At 42.8% G+C, this 25,471-nt stretch overlaps 1 protein-coding gene and 1 non-coding gene across 4 annotated transcripts in view; one reads left to right on the top strand and one right to left on the bottom strand.

The window, feature by feature from the left end:
- The window catches only part of HAAO (3-hydroxyanthranilate 3,4-dioxygenase), a 29,660-nt gene extending 16,005 nt beyond the window's left edge, over positions 1-13,655 (bottom strand). The window contains exons 1-6 of one of the 3 annotated variants that reach the window (XM_061369707.1): positions 13,479-13,655; positions 10,354-10,432; positions 6,084-6,155; positions 4,332-4,438; positions 1,387-1,476; positions 650-693 (exon numbers count right to left, since the gene is read on the bottom strand). In XM_061369707.1, the coding sequence (XP_061225691.1) occupies positions 650-693; positions 1,387-1,476; positions 4,332-4,438; positions 6,084-6,155; positions 10,354-10,432; positions 13,479-13,627 (541 nt within the window). In that variant the 5' untranslated portion in view covers positions 13,628-13,655. Of the gene's footprint in view, positions 1-649; positions 694-1,386; positions 1,477-4,331; positions 4,439-6,083; positions 6,168-10,353; positions 10,433-13,478 lie in introns of all 3 variants that reach the window. The other 2 variants (XM_061369706.1, XM_061369708.1) reach the window with 2 other exon arrangements.
- Positions 13,656-19,509: 5,854 nt separating this feature from the next.
- Positions 19,510-19,603, top strand: TRNAI-UAU (transfer RNA isoleucine (anticodon UAU)). Its single transcript has 2 exons — positions 19,510-19,547; positions 19,568-19,603. It is a non-coding gene; the product is annotated as a tRNA-Ile (tRNA).
- Positions 19,604-25,471: the final 5,868 nt, after the last annotated feature.

The following is a 25,471-nucleotide window of genomic DNA, read 5'->3' as shown; positions in this document are numbered from 1 at the left end:
GTCCTTGCAATAGAGACTTTGGTTGCCATATAGAAAGGACCGGTGTTGGAGAGATCTGATTCCTAAAGATAACTAATAGATTTGTTTCTTTAACAGTCACTCTTTCTGTGTCCTATGTCTCCTTCCCACACACTCGAGAGGAGTCATGACTGGAGTACCTGCTCCAGTGTGGAAGTTATAATCACTATCCACAAACAGAAGCAAAATAAAAAGTAGAGAAGACAGCATGGAGATAAAATGTTAAATGGATCAGACCCTACATGATTTAAAAGTATCGTCTTTCTCTAGGTGTCCTTATTTCCCAAGAGTAGATCACAGTGTATAGTTATAAGGAGTAAAAGTAGGTACCGAATGCGTAGATTCAACTCACAAAAATCTCATTCTGCACAGTCAGACTTGAATGGCGTGCAGGGATAGAGAGGTTTAGATTTTATACTGCACAGTTACCTGATAGGTCAGTATGATGGCATCACATGGGCAACCAATCATGTCTATGGATTTTACTCGTGGTTGGGGTAATGACAGGAATTACTTCCCAAAGTAACTTTAATTTACATAACAAGGACTCCAGAAATGTGGTCATTTTCTGTGGAGAGAATCACTGCTGTTCAATGAACAATTTTCAAATTCTGAAATGAATTTGCATTACCTGGATTTGGTTTTCCAGTTCGATATTGTCTTGAATTGAAAAACCTGGAATAGTAAACATTTAAACACCAGTAAAAAGCCATGCTCGTGTTCTGTAGATTAGCAAAGACTAGGCAGTAATCCTGGCCATTAAGCTTTGTGCTGAGAATGGATGTACCAGATCTTCAGCTACTATCACATGTTATTCAACAGTGTCTAGCTTTTTTATTGACAGAGGGTTTGTCTTAAAGTCCTCCAAAATTCAAGACAATAAACAGTTTCCTTGCTCACCTTTAGGAAACATTAACAAATCAATCGCTGATATTCACACATTTCCTAGAAAGTCTCTCTCTTTTCCCACAGTACTGATTAATCATGATTAAAAGTACTGGCATTAAAGCAAGAGTGAAAGAAGCCCCAAGGCAATTTAGTGTTTTTACCTAGTTAACCTAGCATCAATCAGTGTTAATGTTTCATTCCGTTCTAGTTGCACTTAGCAGAAGTGTGCTTTCCTTTGCTCAAAAACTCTGTTCCAGACAGATGTGAGGAACACTTGATTTCATTTTATTTTAAAGCTGATTTCATTAGCTTGGGCTATACAGGATATGATTAAAAAATTATAAAGCAGCAATTAAGTTTTAATAAGTCTATGTAAAATGCAGCGTAAACTGAACATGAACTGTGTAGGTCACAGACCGATAAAGGTCTAGTAGATCGTTTTAACCATTCTTCTAAAATCATCACAGGAAAAAAGCTTACTCTTGTATTATTGGTGCAAGTTGAGTGCCAAGGTCTTCACAGTGAAACCATTTTTCAAAGAGGACATTAGTTGAATCTCTAACGTAGTATCTGACAAGGTAAAATCGTTAGTCAATCTTCTTATTAACTAACTGATCGGGCCACTTCAGGCTTTTCAAGAAAGTAGCTGCTTTACGTTGTGGAAGAGTGCGATATTCACAAGCCTGGTGTACTTTGTTCTGAAGGATTGGTTATTTAGGGAGTCTGTTTCCCCGGTTAGCTGACCTGGTGGGTGGGATGCTCAAACTCCTATGGAGGGCCTTGTAGTTCTCTTGATCAGCCACAGATAAGTCACCTAATTGCTTTAGCAAACTTTCCAGATTTAATCCTGGAAAGGACGGGTGCCATCATCCCTTGGGACCTGTAACTCACTTTGGATGTAGTTACTGCAAAACTGACTGTCCCCAAATGCCTTTTCCAGTAAGCACGTCCATGCACCTATGACATAAATGCTTGTATTAAAGAGTCAGCTTGCTTATTGCCCATGCATGGGCTGACAAGAAAACGAGGTGGCTTCTGGATTTGTTATTAAAAATGTAGGTGTTTGTCCCTTGTGTAAATTTGGGAAGTGTTGTTTAGCTCACCCACCTGACGAGGAACTTAGTGCTTCACTTGCATTATTTTATGTCTTAAAAAGCAAATATTGTGCTGACAATTAGTTGCTCTAATCTATGGCATGGCAAATACATAATTTATCTACAGATTTAAAAAGATGGCATGGATTGGCAAGGGAGTGATGCTCCAGTACAGTCATATTTTGACTGAATGTATTTAGGTTCTATGTGGCCTTTGAGTTATTCACTGGATTGGTGTTTGAAGAGGGAAAAGAGACTTTATATAATGATACTGTGCATGTTTGTGTATTCGTGACTGTCATCTGTATCTATGTACATGTTGCCCAGAAACTTTCTAAGAGCTCTCTGGCTCCTAAAGTTTTGCAAAACCAGGGTACATGGAAGAGAACAATGTTATTAATGCCTCCAGTATGGAAAAAGCTGTGCTACAAGCACAGACTTTGAACACAGAGAATCTACATAGAAGACAGAGGTTACAGATGTCTTGGTTGGGAAAAGGCTTTGCACGTGGGAAGGACTTTGCAGCTTACTAGGATCACACAACCAACAACATCAGACTTGCTGCTTCTCCATTTGTTCACCATAGGATTAAGATTAGCTAGCGGTTTTTGGTTTTTGGTTTCTTCTTATGGCACAGAGCATGTAATCATTACTTAGGCTGAAACACTGGTGCAAGCTACTTATTCTTCACTCGTACAGTAAACAGCATGCTGGGAGCTCTGATTTATGACTGAGACTTCTATGCATGATCAATAATGGAACAGTAACATAATATTAGACCTTGAATCAGCATACGTCAAAGTTTCTTATGACTTCTTGTACAGTGCTGCAGATGGCTGGCAGAAAAGAGTTTTAGAAAGATTAGAGGTTCTGGTCATAAATCCCAAACAGTCTCTCCCAGGAGCACACAGAGAGACAGTGCAGGTTCAAAAGCACGCAACTGGTCTCTTTTAAAACTTCTGCTGTCTTTGTTCATCATGTCAGTATGAAAACAAGGGCACTAAAACCAGCAAGTGATTTCTTTTCAGGCATCTGATTATAAGTTTTCAATTAACAGTGTGCTTTGTTAATACAGTTTTCTTCCACCTGCAAACCATAGCTTTTAGTTTAATTTCTCCACAAGAGCATGACTAATTGGAGTGCAAATCTCTAGATCTACCTGGGATCCCTAAAAATCCATTTGTCATCTAACTCCTACCATTCACGGACTTTCTGTTTAGGTTATTTTACCTAGTTACCTAAAGCTACTTGTGTTCCTTTATTACAGATAAACAGTGTTATCTGAATCACTGGGCAATTGTTTCCTGCCTGAAATTCCTTTTTAATCAGGTAAATGTTTACAATCCACAGACCTGCAATGAAAGGAAGAAAAGGGACAAGTGCACAGAGTAATGGTGTTTTAAACTACCTGGATTTCTCTTTAGCTTGGAATCCAATCAAGTGCGTTTTGGTTTTTGTTGTGTATTTTATTCGTGGCGTTTTTTGTTTGAATGGTCCCTTTCTTAGTTTCTTCTTTCTTTCTTTCTTTAGCCTCTCTGGTTTGAATGAAAAAGTCTTTCTAGCTCTGCATACGTGACACCACCCATGCAGCAACCAGAACAATAGACAAAAGGGCAGAAATGGTACATTAGCTATTACTGCTGGTTTAAATCTATATAGGTTATATGAATAGCTGTAAACTCTCTTTTCTCAGCTGTTATCCAGTTAGTATCAACACAGCTTTTCTAACTTAGTTAATGGTACTACTGTGACTTGCCTTCTTAGACTTATGAATTCTTGTACAGCACAAGGCTTAGCCCTGCTCCCACTAGAATACAAAGTAAACCTCTCATTTCCCTGAAGATATTGTTCTCATAAGGCAATAAAAGCCAGGCAGAGGCGTGTACAATGTAGAGGGGGTTAGTCTTAAGAAAATTTACTTTTGTGTCCAGCTTCCCACATGCTTGCCAAGAAAGCTTCTTCATCGTTTTGCTTTCAGTGCTTACAAAGGAATTCATATTTTCCTTGCCAGAATTGATAAACTAATGATTTTGGATTTGTGTTACAGAGCTCTGAGAATTTAAAACTTAAGGTGATACAAGCAGGCTATACGTAAGTAGATACAACATACATTTAATACATTTAAACATGTTTGTTGTTTAACTACATGAAATGCTAAATGAGCTCTCTGTTTATGTGTGTATAGATAAATAGATGTGTGGGTACAGTTAGCACAGAATTGCCAGTGTGAATGTGATAAATTATCAGGGAAATAAAATACAGTATTGTATTGACATGAGAAATTAATTTATATGACAAATCCTTACAGATTACCAACAGTTTATACTTCACCTGAGCCCATCAATTTCTGTCTTTAATCTTTCCCTCTCAATCACAAGACCCATAGTGTTTGCATATCTCTGAGGAGAATGAGGTATCCTGGCAGGTAGGAGGAACATCTGTTCAAAGAAATGGGAAAGCATCAGTGCCAGGGAGTCTGATCTTTGGGTTATCCTTCCCCTGCCCTGCAACCTGCAAAATCCTCTGCTCCTTTTTCTGCCCTGCTCTTCCTGTACTCTGTTGATCCTGTGTTGCCCCTTTTCAGCTGCACCCACTTTGGTACCAACAGCCCAACAGGTACCACTTCTTGCTTTCTCAGTTAAGGGTGAGCATTGACTCTGCAATCAGCACTGCCTTTATGGCAGCCAGGTCCTCACCATTCTCAGATGCAACTGAAATGAAAATCTAACCAGTTGCTCATCTGGAATTTACAAATTTGCTGCAATTTGCATGGCAGAAATGGAAATGAAAGGCAAGTTTGTCAGCTCAAGGAAACAGAGTGAACACCTGTGATCGCATGGTGAGGAGTGTTATTCTCTCCAGAAATAATCAACAAACAAGAGGGGCTACTTATGCAAGTGACAAAGTAAACAGGCAACATCTGGCTGGGAGAAGGCTGTTGCTGAAGTTTGAGAGTAACACTTTTCCCAGCAGCTGACTGAATAGGAAGGTGGCAGCATGGGTTGAGATAAGAGAAGTTTAATGATAGAAATAAAAGCAAAATGTAATAATAATCAAAGGAAATATATATATACGGGAAGCGAAAGGAAGGAATAAGCCCTGTCCCCTTCCTTAGCCAAGTTTGGCAACTCATTACAACTGCTGGCTGCAAAACTGAACTAATGATTGTGCTTTACCAGGGCTAGCGTCAGTCTTCCCACTAAAGGATATTGTATGCTCCTTTTTATTAATGCTTCTGGTACATGCCAAGATGTCAGCTTGATGCACTTCTCCGGTGTGAAGTCTGACTGTTTATAGGTTTGAAAAGGTAGATTTCCTTCACTGAAGATGTCATAATAATTTTAATCACCTCAAGTTACTGAGTCTAATATATCTTCTGTTTTAAAGGCTGGCCCTGCTAGATCTAATAATCCTTTCAAAGACTGAGCACAGTTCAAGCTTGTGACAATAATAATGAGTGGCAGTTGTAGCACATGTAATAACTTGTAGTATTGCCAAGTAAAATATCTAGTCACTCATTAAGAGCACTACAATCTATGCTTTAGCAAGTCCACTGGTATGAAAGAGAAACAGCTGAGTGCAGCTGGGTACATGTTATCCATAAATAGTTCTTTTCCAACCACTTTTGTATTGTGGTGGTTGCAGAGGCTGGTTGTGAGGACTAAAGAAGGCTGAAAATAGCCCAATCTCTTCATTTCTAAGTTCTAGGCAGTTTGCTTAATGGCATGTTTGGGTGGGTGGGCAGTATATACCTGACTGTGCAAATAAGACTGATCTACTAGAATTCACTTGGTAGATTCCATGCCATGCAGGGGAATAACAGTTCTCAGTGTATTGCTGACTATCTGCATGGGTATCCCAAATGCTCAGAAACATTTTGATGTGTTACTGAAATTAGGAAATGTTGAACACCTTAATTGTGTTAATGACATGGATTTTGTTATACTGCATCCAAGATGGGGTTTTTGTAATCCTGACCCATCTCTTGCACAGCAGGGGTAAACTGACGTTTAAATCCTTTCTATAAACTATTCATTTAACATACCTATGTACAACAGTAACAGAAAAAGAACCTCATTTTACCTCCCCTTCTCGGATGACAATGTCTTTTCGTTTCCCATTTTCAATTATCTTCAAACACATATCTCCTTTAACCTGGTAAAAAAGCTGAAGGAACAGGAAAACAACATTCAGGCACCTACCTCAAAACATTCTGTACTTCATATTCTGTATATAAAGGATATATGTATAAATACATTCAACCTTAATTGCAAATATTGGCAGATTATTTTCTAACAACAACTAGACTCCAATCTTTGTTGCTTTTGAAAATGTTACTAACCATGGATTATTTCCATTATCTCACATACATTTGGCAGTCTATATAACAGGTCTGTAGCTGCTTATAGAGCCATTCTGGGAACCCAGTGGGATTCCATTGTGCAGTCTTTACTTCTGGGATTATTCTTTGAGGGAATGGGATGTTATGGTTCAGATCTCTGGTAATTGCACTGTATATACAGATTCGTTTTGGATATAGCAGAGTCTTCACTATTGCATTCAGTGAAATTAAATGTCATTTTTCCAAGCAAACTCCAAATGCACATGATTTTGGGGTGTGTACTTTCACTTTTTTAATGGAGCTTTCTCATTTGGGAATAATTGCTTATTTGGAAGCTGTTCTGCTTTGTTTCTGCAGATACTCTTGAATCCCAGCAGCAGCCTACTGTGTGTGGAAAAGGGTCATATTTGAAGCATGTCTTCCTTCTATCTGGCACCAAAGGGTGCTCAGGCATTGGAACAGGCTGCCCAGGGCAGGGCTGCAGTCACCATCCCTGCAAGTGTTCACACAGCGTGGAGACGAGGCCTCAGTGCCATGGGTCAGTGGTGGCCTTGGCAGTGCTGGGAAAGGGTTGGACTGGATGAGCCTAAAGGTCTTTTCCAACCTGGTTGATTCTGTGATCCTATAAGGACAGATCCAGCGAATCCATAATTCTGTCTTCAGTAAGTTTTCCATAGCTCTGTTTTCAGAGTGGCTTTGCTGTGCTCAGATCTAGCCTCATGTTTCATGGCAGGACTGTGCTATGATATGTAAGCAGGTCTCTCTTTGACCTGGAATAACGGGCACATTTTTGCTTGTTTTATATAATACAGAGGAACAATACTTCAAAAAGCCAACTTTACTTTTCTGCCACTTTGCCAAACTCCTGTTTGCTCTCCATGTTCTCTTTGCTGTATTCAGAAACCAAATAGATTATTTCATATAACTGCTATTGCAGCTCAAATTGTCTGAAACATGATTAAACGTTAGAACTATAATGAAAATAATTTTATTTATAGTAATTCACTACCACTTTCATAGCAAAATGGAAAATAAATAGGGGAAGGAAAAACCTGTGAAGGATATGAAAACCCCCACATAAACCTCTTCCAACATTAGGAAAGCTTAATCCATTTTCTGAATCAGTACTGTTTCCAAAAGAGTTTTCAAATTTTAATACGTGCCCCTGAAAAATCACCTTTCTGAACATAAGAAAGAATAAATATGCTGCTGAGGGAATGACGCAGTAGAAGGAGCTGAAGATGTACTGGAAAAGAGCTCATGCTGAGAGCTCTTACACAAAAGTTCACCTTGTGCCAGGAACATCCCCATGGATAAATAAGTCCTGTCTAGATGGCCACTGTGCCAAGCTACTTATCCTCCTTGTACTCCATTTCGCCAGGTTCTTTCAGTGTCATTTTCTCTGGTGTTGCTGAATGACCATATAAAATGCTCTAGTAGCCCTTGTCACCGAGTGCGTTAGATAGAAAAGCCTCGATTTGTACATTGCTACTACATCATGGGTCAAAATGAGACATGGCTTTTTCTTTCTGGGTGAAAAATGTGGCTCAAGGAAGAAACAAAGGTTCTTCACCAGTCTTTTCATCTCTTTTGTTACTAAATATGCTTATTTGTTAATTATTATTCTTTTTATACCTTCTAATTTTCTTCCTTTCATTTCCCAGACCTCTGCCTTTCATTTTGCTTTCCTGCTTACTATGTGGCATCTTCTGGTTATGATTAACAACCCTCCTCTTATTAATTCTCACCTTGCCTCTGAAAGTTATGAGCCAGTAAGATTTTTTTTCATACCATTGCTCCATATGATCATTAAAACTGCAGTTATGTCTATGAAAGCCACATTTGCATAAAGGATTTGTGGGTTCTCACTTTGTAATTTGGCCTTTTAATAGGATGGCTATAAAGTTTTTCTTCTGAATTATCACTCAGAACTATAAATGACCTTTTGCCTGACAAAATAATGAGCTGATCATGGTTTTGAATGAGGTTTAGGTTTCTTTATCCCAAATCTAATTCAGGAATATGCCTGTTTATTAGGATACTCTGTCTCACAGCTCTTCTCTAATGAAAAACATGGATCTGTATTTGATCTCAGGAAGGTGCAAATGTGCCTGATAAAAAGGTGTCATAAAATGTAATGTATGACTATCTTGTACCTCTATAAAAGTGACCAAAATTGGCTCATATGTTAAACTGCTTTGTGTAACTGATTCCCACAGCAATGGGTCATTGATGAATAATCCAGTAGGAAATGGGAGATGCAGGGGGAGAGAGGGTTGTAAGGACAAGGAAAAAAAAAAATCTATATATTTAACATTGTAGTGCAAACCCTTCTACGAGTTAAACTTCAGCTCAGTTTTGTGTGTTCATCTCTTAGTGTATATCTCTAATCAGTCCTTCAGAGCAAGAAAAAAATGAATTGTGTTAAGACAAACAGGTTGAGTTACAGAAAAAAATAGTTGGAATCATCAACTTCCATCTGAATCTTAGTGCCATTGACCTTTATAACAAAATTCACTCACTCTGTTTTTAATGTAATATATAATACTTTATAATATTCCATAAAAGCAGTGTACTGATTAGCTATTCTTCAGTGCTTTCCAAGCAGCCATGCTGCAGATGTGATTGCTCCTTTCTCAGGGACGTGACCACATTGATAAAATGACATTTTGTTTTCCCCAGCTAAGTATCTCTGGAATTTCCTTGTAATATATAATGGATGCTAAACTCTTCTGGTTGGCAACAGTCATTTCACATGCACTGCACTGAGACCTGGTTTGCCTCCTTAGCAGCCCGAACAACCTGCCAGCGTGGTCCTGGGTGTTGCCAGAGCTCCCGCTGTGCAGCTGATGGGAAAGACATAATGGACATGCATAATGGAGTGTGTTAGGTAACTTGGTAGGAGATGGAGATGCTTTTATCCACAGCCACGGGTGAGCTGTGAGACCGTAGTGGCAATCCAAAGGAGGCAGGAGTCAGACAGTGATAAGGTAGCATCTGCTCTTTCAGATATGGTTACAATGACTACAGCCACCTGTGTGCCACAACTGTAACAGAGAAGTAATGAAGGCTGTTGTGAAATGGTTGGGTTGGCTGCGAAAAGATTCAGTGAGAAGCAAACACTTTTTAAAAGGATTTACTGAACTTGACTCACTTCCGTCTTGAACTGTGTGGATGCTGAAGCTGGGGCTTGCAAAGGTACTTTAGATTAGGTGGCCAAATTTTATTGGGATTGCATGAAATTCAGTTATTCTGCTGGAAGCAAGGTGCAAATGGTCTCCCATCCTGAAATCCTCACTGCCAGCCCTTGTGTATCCCCCCCTCCCTGAGCGTGCCTTCAGAGCCAGTTCAGATACCCCTGACTCAGGGAAGTCCTCAGGCCAAGTTGACAATTCCATGAACAAAGCAGTAAAGAAGGTAGATGCAAATTGTTACAGTTTTGATCAGTTTCTGCTCTTTCTTCCTATATTTTGCATTTGGCACAATGGCTACAGATGTGCAGCAAAGGGGATTGATGTGAAAAGTATTTAGAGGTTCTGTTCTTTAGGCTTCCAACCCTGAATGGAAGCTGAAAATGCTGATCTTTGTCACAAAGTCCAGAAAAAAATCATAATTTCAGGACAATCCAAATATTTTTTAATTTCAGAGTTACTTTTGAAACATAGATCAGTCTCTTCTGCAATGAAACAGCACTTCAGAAATATCATTACCTTTCCAAAGTTTTCCTCCAAAATGTTGAAATGAGACATTCTGATGTGTCAGAGCAACTTTCTCTAGTTTCCTGTTGTAAATGAATTACAGCAAAACAGATCGGATATCATGTGCTTGTTTCAAAGGAAATGCACAGATGGTCTATGGTTCTGGTGAGCGATTCTGTTTAAGTCTTTCAATAGATCTAATAAATACAACATCACTGAGCCTGGCTTTCCTAATCTGTAGCTTCAAAAGTAGCTGCACTTTAATCATTATAGATCAATTAGAACAGAAAAATATAAGCAGGCTATGGGTTACCTCTTCTCCTTCTTCAATATGATAATCCTTCCTTTCATTTGGTCCTCCAACAAACATCACACTTAATTGATGGCGATGCCTAGAAAAGAAAGTGACATTTTAAAGCTACCTCCACTCCTGATGGTCTTTATTTCATTGAAGATTACTTTTGAGTTCTTTGAGGACAGTGAGTCAGTGAAACAAGGCTGAATGCTAAGCAACATCCAGAATGAGAACTCAAGAGCTCTGGGATGAATCTCTCTGCTCTGTGACTGTCCTGCCAAGTGACCAGAGGCCAGCTACCTCCCTCCTGGTATTTCAGTGCTTCCAGCTATGAAAAGGGGACAAGTTACCAACTGTGAAGGTAAAGGATGCTACATAAGAAGCTGGAAAATTTCTGTAAAGGTAAAACACTTTAGAAGTTTAATAACAGTAAAAACATACTTTTTTCCCCCCGTTGGTAGAATTACCAGAGACACAATGGTAGAAATTATCAGCGAATTTCTCTTCTATTTTTACTGGTTTTGCTAAGGTGGGACATTACCATAGTTTCATTGTGGTTATAGCTAATTCAGAAAAGGAAGTTCAGGCCCTTTGGCTTAACTCTGCCCCTTTTAAGAGCACAAATGAGCACTTCTCTCAGCTGTCAAAAAGAACAGCTGTAACCCCCATTACCTATCACTGCACTTACACTAGTAAAGAGGTAAGGTAGCAGGATTTAATTTGTTACACACCCTCACACCTACCCCACCCCCTTATAAATGATGCCTGTGATTCAAAATTTGTTCTTAACCTCTTTGATATGAGAACTGAAGTGTGTTGACCTCTGCTTCTCAGTGAGGACATTCTGCGTAATGCTTGAGCTAAGAGGAGATGCTAGTAACACAGAACCAGCAGAGCCATATTCCCCTGCAACACGGAGAAGAACAACGTGTCCCTCTGCTAGCACCTTGCAAGCCTTAACTGAGAGAAGCTGCTCTGAATGGCTGAATATACATATCTGATCTGTTACCATTATCTTGGTTACTTTTTAGAGTATTTAAATGATAATAAGCAACACATTAGGGACTAGTAAAGCAGAAATAATAAGCTCTGAATGCCAAATTAATTGGTCAAATAAAAATCTAAAGAATTAATTAGATTACAGTTCTTAAATTGATCATTTTCATGTTAGGAAGTTGTATACGTTACTGCACTTGGCTTCATGCCTGTATCCTAAAATAAGGAACTGAAATCAGATCTGTTTGTACCATGCAGATTTAATGTTCAGTTTTGAGCACGCACTGTAATACTTCTGCATTAATAAACACTCCTACTAAAAAAGGGCAGGAAGACCAAAACAGTAACAACACAGCTAATACTTACTGAAATAAATTCAAATCAACTCCAGAGAATAAAAGAGGAGAAAAGCAGTAAGAAAAAGGCAAGAGAAAGGGTGTCTTGTAACCTGCTGTTAAGAGGGGTTATTTTTTTTATAAAAACCCATACTTTTTTAATTAGTTCAGTAACGAAAAGTGAAAATATTGCTCTATAAATCATTGTTGCTTAATCTGTTGTATGGCAAGTCCACCACTAATTCTGTTACCCTGTGGGTTTAGCTGAGTTTTTACACAATAAACAGGCATCTATGGGTTAATCATTCTCATCACTAATAATTATCTAATTACACCATCAAAAAGTTCCAGCTATGACAAACAAGCAGGATTTGTTTAAAAATGAGTAGTACGGCCTCCATAGCTCGTGCATATGAGCAGTGCAGCTGCTGTAACAGTCAGCATGCTGGAACAGTACGAATCTGGGGGTTCTTATAATTTTCCAGTGGAAAAAAGCAATAGAGTATGAATTTGGACTGGTACCATGCTCTTGTTCCTATATGTGTAAGGGGGATTGCTTTACCTACACCTCTCACAAGTCTTTGCAGCTTAGTTTAAACTAATTACACAATTACAAAAGAACCCTCCATTTATTGTGGGATGAGATGATCCACATGTGGATCAGGGTTCCACTCTATCTGTACAATCACAATGTGACAGCGAGAATTTCCTCTGAAATAAGCTCAAAGGAATTATTATTTCACTCAATTGTATAAAAAAAGAAAACAAAACAAACCAGACCCTATATTATTTATTTAGCACACAAAATTTCTACCACCAGAGTGGCAGTGGCGAGACACCAGTGCACAGCCAAGTCATTAGGCCTGGACATGGACGTACATACAGGAACATCTCAGGATTCAAAGAGTAAAGCAAGATTATTATTTTTCATTGAAAGCAAAAAAAAAAAAAAAAAAGAAAAAAAAAGCTTTTTCTTTATAAAACCTGGTTTTATATTACTCCTTGGAAAGCTTGCAGTATATATAATTTTAGACAAAATATATCATCCTCAGCTTCACTGACAAATGAAATTCTTGCTAGTGTTGTGACTAGAAGGTGCCACATGTTGGACTCCTTACACTGGAATTTGTTTATGAGCTTTGACACTGAGAATATGAATGCTGTACAACTGCATAATGCCCACACTTTTTCCTTGTATCAGTTGTCTCACTCAGAATACAATCCATACCTTCAAGCTGCTTCTTCAGCCTCCCTACCCTTCCTTGACAGCTCTGGAAATGACCTGGAAACCTGCTCTTCTGGTGCCCCTGCCCTTCCTTCCTTCTTACCTTCCAGTGGTAAGTCCTACCAGTTTTGATTGCTTGTGCAGCTTTAGCTCCTTTGCAATGATGTAACGGCACTCAGCAGCTCTAACAACTGTTTCAAGTTGTAATTTGGCGCTACTCTCTGCTACTAAACCTTACCGTACCCTCTGCAGATGTGGATGCCACCTCCTCTGATTTCTATGAGCTTATTGTCACAAGGCCTGACACAAATCCCCTTAACTCAGTCTAACTTCCTACAAGAGACTTTAAGTTGAGGCAAATATATTATGTTTGAGTTGATCTTTACAGCTGATGCTGAGTTACTGCAAAACATTTCACTTCATTTCCTGTTCCTTGAAACAGCACTGACTTTAGTCTGAGAGGAACTACAGTTTCTTACTGATTTTACCATGTATGATTTTACAATATATGCATTTTAGCAGCTTCCTCTTATAGCTAAGACTATATCTAAGAACTGGTTTTAAAAATAATAACTTCATTTACTTACATAAGCTTATTGCACACAGGTGGCAAAAAGGCCGATTTGTTATCTTCTATCCATTTTCTTACATTTATGAGGAGCTCCATGGTCCACCAGCCCTGAAAGTTTTGATGGGGATACTCAAGTTTGCAGAGGGTTTTGTGAACAGACTGCATGTGACTCCATCCCCACAGGGGATTGGTTGGTACAAGAGGTGTCTTCAGGCTCCAGTGTCAACAGGGATGGGTCCAGGAGTCAAAGGTTGCTTTGTAAAGAGTTCTAGCGTTCTGGCAGCTTAGCTAATAATTGACTAGTGTTTTTAAAATATGTATTTTCATCAAAGACTGATTCTGCCCTCAGAAAGTTTCTTAATTCTCTTTACTGCATCAACTTGAGCTTAAAAAAATTGCCCACAAGTGCTCATTTTAATTTGATGCATGCTTTGCCAGTGTTGTAGCAGGGGTTGTTGGAGGGCTGAACCTGGCTCTGTGATGTCCTTGGGGAAATGCAGCACGTTGTCATCAAATTATCAGGCAAACAAGAAACTGAGAACTACCAGACATTCCAGACCTGTGTTTGTCTTTATTACCTCGTGAGTTCTTGTTGAACATCTACATAGTTCCTACAGGATTGCTCACTCTGCTCTCCACCACCCACGTTTTTAAATAAGAAAAATGCATAAACATTTGGGTTTGGACTTGAAATACATGAAATGGGTGGTAAACAGAAACCCCAAGACATTTTAGCACTTTTGAGTGGCTCTTGACTGAGCTTAGTCTTCTGACTATATTGACACTGTGCTTAGTGAGTGAATGTGAATGGATAGAAGGTTGTCCTGTGTTCAGCAGTAGCAGTCATTTTTCTCCTTCTTAGTAGCTGGTGCAGTGCTGTGTACTTGACTTTCAGCCTGGGAACTGCGCTGGTAACACCAATGGTTTTAGTTGTTGCTCAGTAATGTTTACTCTAACCAAGGACTTTCTGAGTCTCATGCTTGTCAGGGAGGAGGGTGTCCTGGGTTTAGCAGCAGCAGTCATTTTTCTCCTTCTTGGTAGCTGGTACAGTGCTGTGTTTTGACTTTCAGCTGGGAGCAGGGCTGATAAAATTGATGTTTTGGTTTGGCCAAGGACTTTGTGAGCCTCATGCTCTGCGACGGAGGAGGGAAAGCTGGGAGGAAGCAGAGACAGGACACCTGACCCAAACTGACCAAAGAGGTATTCCATACCACAGCACGTCATGCCCTGGATGTAACTGGGAGTTACCCGGAAGGGCTAAGTGGACTGCAGGGTTGGAGGAGGTATCGGTCGGTGCTTGGTCGGGCTGGGGGGGCGAGTTATCGGTCGCCTAGTGATGAGGTGGTGTATTCTCTTCCCTTGTTATTTCCTTTATCATTACTATTATTGGTGGTAGCAGTAGTGATTTGTGTTATACCTTAATTACTAAACTGTTCTTATCTCAACCTGTGGGAGTTGCATTCTCCTCTCCATTCCTCTGAGAATAGGGGAGGGCAAGAAGAGGGGCAGGGAAGTGAGTGGATAAGCTGTCTGGGGTTAAACCACAACAGAGGGGAAGCCAGCAGGAAGCAGAGACAGGACAAAGAGGTATTCCATACCACAGCACATCATGACCACTATATAAACTGGGAGCAGTTACCTGGAAGGGTGAGATCACTGTTCAGGTCGGGCTGGGTATCGGTCAGCTGGTGATGGGCGGTTGAATTCTCTTCCCTTGTTATTTCCCTTATCATTATTGTTATTGGTGGTAGCAGTAGTGGCTTGTGTTATACCTGAGTTACTGAACTGCTCTTAACCCATAGGAGTTACATTCTTCTGATTCTCCTCCCCATCCCTCCAGGAGCAGGGGAAGGGAGGGAAGGGGGGAGTGAACGAACAGCTGCGTGGTTCTGGGTTGCCAGCTGGGCTTCAACCATGACAAAGGTTCTAATGTGATTTGTTTAAAAATGAGTAGTACGGCCTCCATAGCTTGTGCATATGAGCAGTGCAGCTGCTGTAACAGTCAGCATGCTGGAACAGTACAAATCTGGGGGTTCTTATAATTTTCCAGTGGAAAAAAGCAATAGAGTATGAATTTGGACTGGTACCATGCTCTTGTTCCTATATGTGTAAGGGGGGTTGCTTTACCTTCACCTCTCACAAGTCTTTGCAGCTTAAACTAATTACACAATTACAAAGGAACCCTCCATTTATTGTGGGATGAGATGATCCACATGTGGATCAGAATTCCACTCTATCTGTACAATCACAATGTGACAGCGAGAATTTCCTCTGAAATAAGCTCAAAGGAATTATTATTTCACTCAATTATATAAAAAACAAAACAAAACAAACCAGACCCTACATTATTTATTTAGCACACAAAATTTCTACCACCAGAATGGCAGTGGCGAGACACCAGTGCACAGCCTGGACATGGACGTACAGACAGGAACATCTCAGTGCTTTTTTTACTGTAGGCTGCTGGCACAATATTTAGCTGCTAAGGAAAGACATCTTCTACTTAAAATCCACTTTCACTTAGGGGATTGTGACCCAGCCTGGCAGGACCAGGAGAACTGAGGGCTGTTTTAATGGCTTGAGTCATCATTAGTAACGTATATTGTGGGCAGAACTCCATTTGTGGGGCTCGAAAACCAAGAGATTATACAATGCCACAGTAGGAAAAAACACAGATCCTGGAACTGATAGAATCAAGCCTTGCTCACCACAAAAATTAATGTGCCAGATGTAGCTGTAACCCCCATTCTAATCCCTAGTCTCCACTTTTGTCCACTAGGCAGAATACAAGGTACAGAGAAAACTAAATCCATTTTGTGGCTAGAGTGAGATAAGAAAAAACAGTAACTAGACCTACTCAGGGAGCAAACACGAAGTTCACTTATAAAATTCACCTTTAGCATGAAGCTGGGATTACTGTTACCATTTTCTTTACCTAGGTAGCATTTCTGCAACCTTCTGAAATCAACAGGTTTTGAAAAATTTAATCAGTGGTCTCTTGATGATAAGAAATAGTCTCATGGCCATGCGACCCTCCTTCTGTGAAGTATGTTGGAGAGCCAGTGTTGCAGTCTCTGTGAGACTCAGGTACATAAGTATGCCTGGGGTCTGGATTTTTCTTGCTGGTCTACTTTCACAATGACTCTTCATTGTCCATCAAAGCCCATTCCAGGATCTGGGGTTTCTGCTCAGATCCTTCCCTTTATGTGCAGGTAAGGACTCAATTTGTTAGCTTTTGCTGCCAAAGAAGTGCAAGACCACTGAAGCACAGAACTGCTACACAAAAATAATCCATCCATCTTCTGCATTGAGGGCACAGGAAAATAAATGGCACTGAAAAAAAAAAAAAAAACAAAAAAGAGTTTAGGGCAGCACCTACTTGCTTTTTCTACTTTCCTCATTCACCAGAACTATCAAAGACTTAAATTTACTAGCTGGTGTCCTGCAAGCAGGGTATGTTAACATAAAGCACATAATAAGCTCAATACTATGTTTTCAGTCAGAAGAGGTATTCAGGTTCATTGGCCAGGATTTTTAATCTGTATTAAAGTGATGGAATCATAGAAACATAGAATCCCAGACTGGTTTGGGTTGGAAGGGACCTTAAAGCTCATGCAGTTCCAACTCCCTGCCACGGGCAGGGACACCTTCCACTAGAGCAGCTTGCTCCAAGCCCCTGTGTCCAACCTGGCCTTGAACACTGCCAGGGATGGGGCATATTTATTTTCCTGGAATGGTTGTCCCATGGAAAGGGGAGAGGGAAACAGAGCATACAGCCAGCAAGCATAGATGCTGCCTGCTCCACTCTGCCCATTCTACTCTTGAAAATGAACAGCATTGTGAAAATTGGATCGTAAGGCCTTGATTTTTTCCTGCTTAGTGCTAACAAGTGTTCTAAAAAGTCTTCACCGGGGGAAGTGAAGCAGTTTGAGGACAAAATCCTTTTAGTATCAGTTCAACTTTGCCTTTCTGTCCCTGTGCAATACAGAGACTGATTTAGCTACATTAGTGTTAAAATAACGAAGCTACTGAAGTAATAATCGGAGATTCCACAAGCAGCAGGAAGCAGTAACTTTCTGCAGCATTAGGACAACTTTAATTTATTCTATGTGAAGAAATGGGAAAGGGAAGACATGGATACAAAAAAAATAATCCATTTCACCCAGCTCGCTGTTGCTGTGATTTTTGTTTGTTCTTTGAGAACAAATACAAATGAAGCACTTTAATATAAATGTTTTTTCATTAAAAAATCCCCACAACTATATTCAGATCAGTAACAAGGCTACTACTTGAACCCAAGTATAGCTCTGTTCCCACAGACTAATCCATGTGGACAAATTTCACTGCTATATTCGTAAACATACTATCAAGGGCCTCAGTCTATGGAGACAAACATAAGAAACAAGTGTGAAGTGTATCGCAGAGTTAAAGATCTCACGAAAACTACCAGAATCTTCACCATTATTGCTGTTACTTTTATGGGAAGGCTGAATAAACTACAACAAGCAGTGATCATCATCTATATAAACACCAAAATTCGACTTGCTGAGTCCTCCCTCTTGCCAGAGTCTAAGGTTAAATCTGCAATAGACAGCTTGTCTCTATGTTCACAGCTTCAGCTTTGATTCCTCCCGACGTTCTTGCATTTGCCAAAAAAGCACTTGTTTGGATGGAATTATCTTCACAGCAATCCTTGTGTGGGATAGAATATCTTATTTTCTAGTGTAATGATGCACTGCTAAGGGTAAAGAAGGTAGCTGCTGTGTTCTGGTATGCCAGCTAAAACCCGTGTGAGGATGGAAAACTTCTCTGAGAAATTAACTCTTTTTTTTTTTTTTCTTTTTGTCTTTTTCTCCATACCAGCCACCTTCATTAATGGTCGAATACAGCAACCGCATGTTACTCTACCTGTCAACAGTGTATACCACCAAACCATATTCTAAGTAACACCTACAGTAATAGTACCAACAGCAGAACAACTTATGTGATTACTGAGAAGCACCTCATCTCCATTCAAAACAGACTTAAAGAGTTTCGGCTCATTTATGGATCATCCGCGGGCGGAGGTAATGAAGTCACACCTAACTACCACTCCATCTGCCAAGAGGAACAGGGTGCCCAGAGAAGCTGTGGCTGCCCCATCCCTGGCAGTGCTCAAGGCCAGGTTGGACACAGGGGCTTGGAGCAACCTGCTCTAGTGGAAGGTGTCCCTGCCCATGGCAGGGGTTGGAACTGGATGAGCTTTAAAGTCCCTTTCAACCCGGACCATTGTCTTGCATTCTGTAAAACAGCAAGACAAAACCTTCAGGTATCAAAACGAGCGGTTTAGACCTTGTATATGCGATGTCTTTATATTACAGATGTCCTGTGCTTACACTAGGATGAAGTCAGTCCAACGGTGAAATAAGCCCTCAGTGAATTATCCATATGGGGTAATGCACTGCTTTTAGTTATTTCTACTATCATTTTAGGATTCCTTTCTGCCCGTACCACTTGCTTTGGCTCTCCTGGCTGCACACACGGGCAGAGCTGCTCCTGCAGCTAGATAACCACTTTATTGCCTGGCTGTAATTAGTTACCGACTGTCAACAATTACTTCTCTCTCTGTTTTGGACCTGAACACGGCAAACGGGTGCGTTATTTCCCCTCCGCTCCAAATGACCGTGCGGATGAACTCCACCGACCTGCGGCCTAAAGCGCCCTGCTTTAGGGTGCAACATCAGGATGCTTTGTTACATCACGCCAGGCCCGGCCCGGCAGCGCAGAGGGCGGTACTCCCCGACCGGCGGAGGGGGCCGGGCTCTCCCCACCGCTGCGCCCGCCAGCCCTGTGGCCGGGGAGGCGAAGGCGTGGCGGGGGTTTGTCCGCGGCAGCGCAGCCGCTCTGCTTCCTTCGCGACGGGCGTTGCGTACAACGGGTCCCTTCCACCCTCCCCGCGCCTCTGTGAGCGGCCGTTACCGGGCGGAGCGCGGCCCAGCGCCGCTGCTTTTCCCCCGCCGGGACCGGGCGAGTCCTTGATAAACAGTTCGGAAGAAGCTTGTGTCAGGGCTCCAGTGGCGCAATCGGTTAGCGCGCGGTACTTATATAGCAGTACAAAGCCGAGCAATGCCGAGGTTGTGAGTTCGAGCCTCACCTGGAGCACGGAGCTTTTTTGGGTTTTTTTTGGAGAGAAAACGGGTTGGTTTTGGGAAGCGGCCGCGCTCCAGAAAGAGGAGGAAAGGTGATGGGAAAAATTTATGCAGCCGTGGCGGCAGCGTGGGCTCACACGCGTGCAGCCGTGGGGCTGTGGTGTGCCCGAGAGCTGCTGGGTGCAGGTCACAGCACTACGCAAAGGCAACACCAGTGTCAAACTTCGAGTGTGTCTGTTCATAGGGAAACATGCTCACGGATCAACTTATGCCCACGTTTTGTGAGTTCAGAGCAGCTCCTGAGTGTGGAATAACGAAAGCTTTCCCAGTGAGAGCTGCTTGTTGTGAACTTGTGGTGAAGGTTGTTCTATACTCTGGTGGTTAATGCAGAGGGCAAGTAAATACTGACTGGTGCTGGAGGGTGTCAAAATCTCCCTCCTCACTTTGCTTCTGCTTCGGCAGTCTTTGTAACTGCTCCTTGCCATGGTCATGCTTTACACGAGTGGGCCGTGGCAGGAAGGACGGTAGTTCAAGTACATGCAGGTTCCTTTTCCCAGCTGGAGCGGTGGCAGAAGAGAAGCCTGGGGAGCACTGCCTGAACATTTAGGTCCAGGTCTTGTGAACATCATCTCTATGTTCACGTACGGTCCGCTACTCGCAGTGCAGTTTATATCAAAAGGTTCAGTGAAGCCCCCAAGATCATGGTGCCAAAGGCACCTTTATGGCCCAAACCAGCCCATCAGTGCCTGCACTGTGGTCATTAACTCCCTGAAGTGCCACTTTCAGGTGATTTCAGTAATGTTTCGCTTTCGTTAATTTCGGTAACAGTGTGGTCATGGCCGGAAGCATGCACCAAACCGCTATAAGGAAGACTGAACCGACAGGACTGATCTGTAATACATCAAAGGTTAAATAAGAGTCATCCTTTGCTTGCAGTGACTTTTGCGTCCCCTTTGTGCAGGAGTGCCATGTCCCACTGCTGAGTACCTATGGTACAGAGGAATATTATTGGAGAAATACTGCAGTACTAAAACTTGAAAATGCTGCTTTTGTATAACTGGGGATGGGGGGGAACGCTGCAAAGCAACCTAACAGAGGGAGAGTACATAGGGACTGCTTTTTCAGACAGAGTGGGGACCAAGCTGCTCTGCTCCTTCTTGGTCCTACCTTAGCTTTTACTCTCACTCCAACATGATTTTTGTCTTGCCTCTGGGAAAAGACCCACATCCCCATGCGAGGTGTAACTTAGGGTTACTGCAGCAGAGGCCTGGGCTGAGTCACTCCTGTGCCTGACACCTGATGGAAACGTGTTCTGGGATGGGGGTTTCGCACTGAAAATCATGCGAAATCAGGACAGTTCACAGGGGCTTCCTAGAAACCCCTGTGCAACTGAAGAATGTTATGTGTCCTGTGGGTGTTTACAAAATAAAGTGAACTGCTGCTATACCATGAATGCTTCCAGAGGGAGGCAGGGCTGTGAAGGAGGCTGAAGCAAATCCCCCGAAGCTTAAATTCAAAGCTGTAAAGCAGTACTTACCAGGTGCAGCTCGCTATGGCTTGGCTGTGGCACCTGGGTAGGAAGCGTGGTGCTGGTTTCTCCTTCTGCCCCCACAGTCAGAAAGGCGATTGATAATAGAAATTCACTAAGACAGAGAAGCTTCAAGAAAAAGCATAAAATGGTAAGTTAATGAAGGACCTTTGTCACTACTCGTCTAGGCCTAAACCAAAAGGGAGTGCTTGTGTGCTGGAGTGTACTGATTCAGACTGCTCCGGTGGTTTGGGAAACGGCCATGAAAGTACTGCGCATATTCCAAGAGAAAAGGTAGAAAGTTGAACCTAGAGGAAGACTTAGAGCCTTCATCCTCACAACCACCACCAGTGGACACTATCGAGTTTGCTCGCGGTGCTTCTGTCGGCACCGCTGGCGCAGTTTTCCTCAGGTTTTGCTGAGATGTTTTTTGTTTGTTCGTTTGTTCCCTTTTGCTTTGGGCCGGAGGGGGGTGGGGGGGGTGGAACAAACACGGAGGTGTGGGGAATCTGGGGAAGGGGGTGTCGTTTGGGGCACCCTAGTGTCGCAGGTGAGTAGAGGATTGGGGGGGTCCTCTGAAGACAGGGGTGCAACAGCTGGAACTGGGGATGCTGGAAGGGGAACCCCCCGAAAAAAATCGATCCAGCCACGAAGGGGGGGGCGCTGTGTGGGGCCAGACACCGCTCGCTGCTGCCATCCTGCGTCCACAGTTGGGTACTGCAGCCCGGCCTCCGCGCATGAGCCGTGGCGCTCCCTTTGTCCGCGCAGCTGTTCCCGGAAGTGGCCGGTGTCACGTGGTGGCTGCTGGCTTCCGGGGGGCAATGGCCGGCGCTGCTGCTCGGTGGTACGGGCGGGCCCGTGCCGTGCTCGTAGCCCCAGCCCGGTGTTCGCGCGCCGGCTCCGGTCCCTGCGGCGGGGTTTCGGTGACGCACGCGCAGCGCCCGGGAGCAGCATGGCGGCGGGCAGGGTTCGGGTCCCGGCGGCGGCAGCAGGTAGCAGTGAGATCCGAGCCAGCGGGGGTCCGGGGCGAGTGGGGAGGCCTTGGGCGGGCGCAGAGCGGCGTCTCCTGCCCTCTGGGCGCCCGGCGCGGGAAGCCTCACAGCGCGCGGTGCTCGGTTCTGGGGGGGAGTAAAGACACGGGGGGGAGGGGGGTGTTACCCGGAGGTCCTTGATTCACACTGTACCTGCATGGGTAGGGGAAGGGGCGAAACAATTTCTGGCCATTTCTGTCTTATTTTTGTCCATTTCTGACCAGTTTTAAGCCTTTTTTGGCTCGTACTAAACCATTTTTTACCATTCCTTACCAGTTTTAAGACTGTTTGGGCTGTTTCTAACCCATGTTTTCCCATTGCTAACTTATTATAAGTCTTTTTTTGCTATTTCTAAACAATTGATGGCCCTCTCTATCTTATTTTTGCCCGTTTCTTCCTAAGTGTAAGCCATTTTTAGCTATTTCTGAACAGTTTCTTGCCATTTCTAGCCTGTTTTAAGCTTTTCTTAGCTATTTCTAAACTGTCTGGGACTATTTCTAACCCTTTTCTGCCCAATCCCATGTCTTTTTAAGCTATTTTGGCCATTTTCAAACCCTTTTTGTCCAGCTCTTACCAATTTCTTGCCATTTCTAACCCATTTTTGCCCTTTCCTGACTTGGTTTGAACCATTTTTTTCCATATCTAACCTGTTTTTGCCCATTGCTAAGCCATTTTAAGTCCTTTGTGCTATTTCTGTACAAACTACTGTCATTTCTGTCATATTTTTGCCCATTTCTTACTAGTTTTAAGCCATTTTTGGCTATTTTTGAACAATTTCTGGCAATTCCTATCTTATTTTTCCCATTTCTTACCAGTTTTAAGCCTTTTTTTGCTCTTTCTAATCCATTTTTCCTGTTACTAACCCATTGTAAGTCTTTTTTGGCTATTTTTAAACAATTGATGGCCCTTTCTATCTTAGTTTTGCCTGTTGCTTAATAGTTTTAAGGATTTTTGGCTATTTCTGAACAATTTATGACTGTTTCTTGCCTGTTTTAAGCTTTTCTTAGCTCTCTCTGAACTGGTTTGGGCTATTTCTAACCCTTTTTTGCCCAGTTCTAACTTCTTTTAAGCCATTTTGGCCATTTCCAAACCATTTTTGTCCAGTTCTTACCAGTTCCTTGCCATTTCTAACATGCAGCTTGGTGCTGTGGTCACCAGACATGGGCAGCTGTGTTTCCACTGAGCCTGGTGAGGCTTCAAGGGAGGGGACAGATCATGTTACCAGGCGCAAACCAGCTGGTTGTGATCATCAGGTTGCTGTTTTTCATCCCTCTTGCCTCCCTCCTTCCACCCCACGCTTTCCTAACGACCTGTTAGAGAGCAGTGTAGGGGAGAGGGACCTGGGGGTCCTGGTGGACGACAGGGTGACCATGAGCTGACACTGTGGCCTTGTGGCCAAGAAGGCCAATGGCATCCTGGGTTGTATTAGAAGGGGAGTGGTTAGTAGGTCGAGAGAGGTCCTCCTTCCCCTCTACTCTGCCCTGGTGAGACCTCATCTGGAATATTGTGTCCAGTTCTGGGCCCCTCAGTTTAAGAAGGACAGGGACCTGCTGGAGAGAGTCCAGCGCAGGGCAACTAAGATGATGAAGGGAGTGGAGCATATCCCTTATGAGGAAAGACTGAGGGAGTTGGGTCTCTATAGTTTGGAGAAGAGGAGACTGAGGGGTGACTTTATTAGTGTGTATAAATATATAAAGGGGGAGTGTCACGAGGATGAAGCCAGGCTCTTCTCAGTGGCAAACAATGATAGGACAAGGGGCAATGGGTACAAACTGGAACACAAGAGGTTCCACTTAAACTTGAGAAGAAATTTCTTCTCAGTGAGGGTGACAGAACACTGGAACAGGCTGCCCAGGGAGGTTGTGAAGTCTCCTTCTCTGGAGACATTCAAAACCCGCCTGGACACGTTTCTGTGTAACCTCATCTAGGTGTTCCTGCTCCGGCAGGGGGATTGGACTAGATGATCTTTTGAGGTCCCTTCCAATCTCTAACATACTGTGATACTGTGAGACCTGAAGGCCCTGCCTTTCAAGGGGTGTTTTATGGCAATGTATCAGTCAGTGGAGATAAATGTAACTACGTAGATACTCACTAACATGTTGATGAAACGTGTTGTCTCTGTAAACTGGCAGAGTTCATCCCGGGCTGACTTATTCCAGAGCAGATAAGCCATGAAAGGCAAGGTGCAGATGACAAAACAGTCTGCAAAGACTGAATTGATTACATACACCCTTGTTTCTGTCCACTTCTTTATCTTGCAGGAGAGCACCCAGAGGGCAAGGGCATTAAATAGAGCCCCAAAAAAGAAAATGCCGTTATACAGAGCAAGTTCGAAGAGACAGACACGGTGGTAAAGTTCTAGACTTGTGATACTGCAGTTGCTGGACACAGTCATTGTCGTGCTGTGCAGAAGTTGTGTGATGCTCTGAGACCTGGAATAGGAAAAGACATGGTAAGACTGTCCTCCTACCTCTTGATAGATGCGTATCGCGTAGAAAATGAGGTGTTTAAGTAACTGTGTACTTTGCCCATCACAAATGTGAATTTGAATCTACAAAGCTAGCTGCCTCAGTCAGCCTCTACCTGGGATGCGTCCTTTGTCAAGCTTTGTGTGTATTTACTCAGTTTAGGAGTAAATATCTCCAAGTACGCTTCCAATAGGACACAACAGACAGTCTGTATTAAATAGTGGCATCTTGAATGGAGGGGTGGAATAGCAGTGAGAAGAACCCCTAGAGACAGTGAGAGCATTCTGTGACAATGGGATTCCTTAGGCCAGGCTGTGCAAGTGAGGTAAGATTACCCTTAGCTTGGTTATGAGCTAGGCAGGGATTGCAGCAACCAAACCTAAAGCCTAGCACAGCCCATGAGCAAAAGCTCTTCTAGCAGGTCTGCTGGCTTGGGAGACGGAGGAGCAGTGTGAAGGCCTGGAGGGGCATAGCAGACGTCTCTTGGTGGACATGCTCGTGCTCTGGCTCTAACTGGGCAGGTTTCTGAGCCTTTGGGCTGCCTTGCAAACCTGGAGCTCCTGCTCAAAGCTGAGGAAGGGAGATGAATCTGAGTTCCTGCTTGAAGTTCCCAAAGGCATGCTTGAAACCCTAAGTGAGTGAGTGAGGCATGTAGCTGTCCATGCCTTGTGAGGGCAGTGGGGAGGTGCAAGGATTAACCAGATTGTAAGCCCATGCATTCCAGGAGAGAGTTGGATTCTGTGGATGTAAAGCAGACGGACACACCTGAAAGAGGGAACACCAGTGCAAAACAAGGAACTTGCCATTAAGGGCTGCATGAGGTGGCTCCTGCTCAAGGCAGGCATTCTGCCACC

The sequence above is a fragment of the Neopsephotus bourkii genome, unplaced genomic scaffold (assembly GCF_033783945.1).
Source record: "Neopsephotus bourkii isolate Nb327-2 ecotype Australia unplaced genomic scaffold, CSIRO-AGI_Nbou_v1 NB_1510, whole genome shotgun sequence".
Classification (NCBI taxonomy): Eukaryota; Metazoa; Chordata; class Aves; order Psittaciformes; family Psittacidae; genus Neopsephotus; species Neopsephotus bourkii.
Note: the sequence above shows the minus strand (reverse complement) of the source record. Positions and strands in the feature narration are given on the sequence as shown.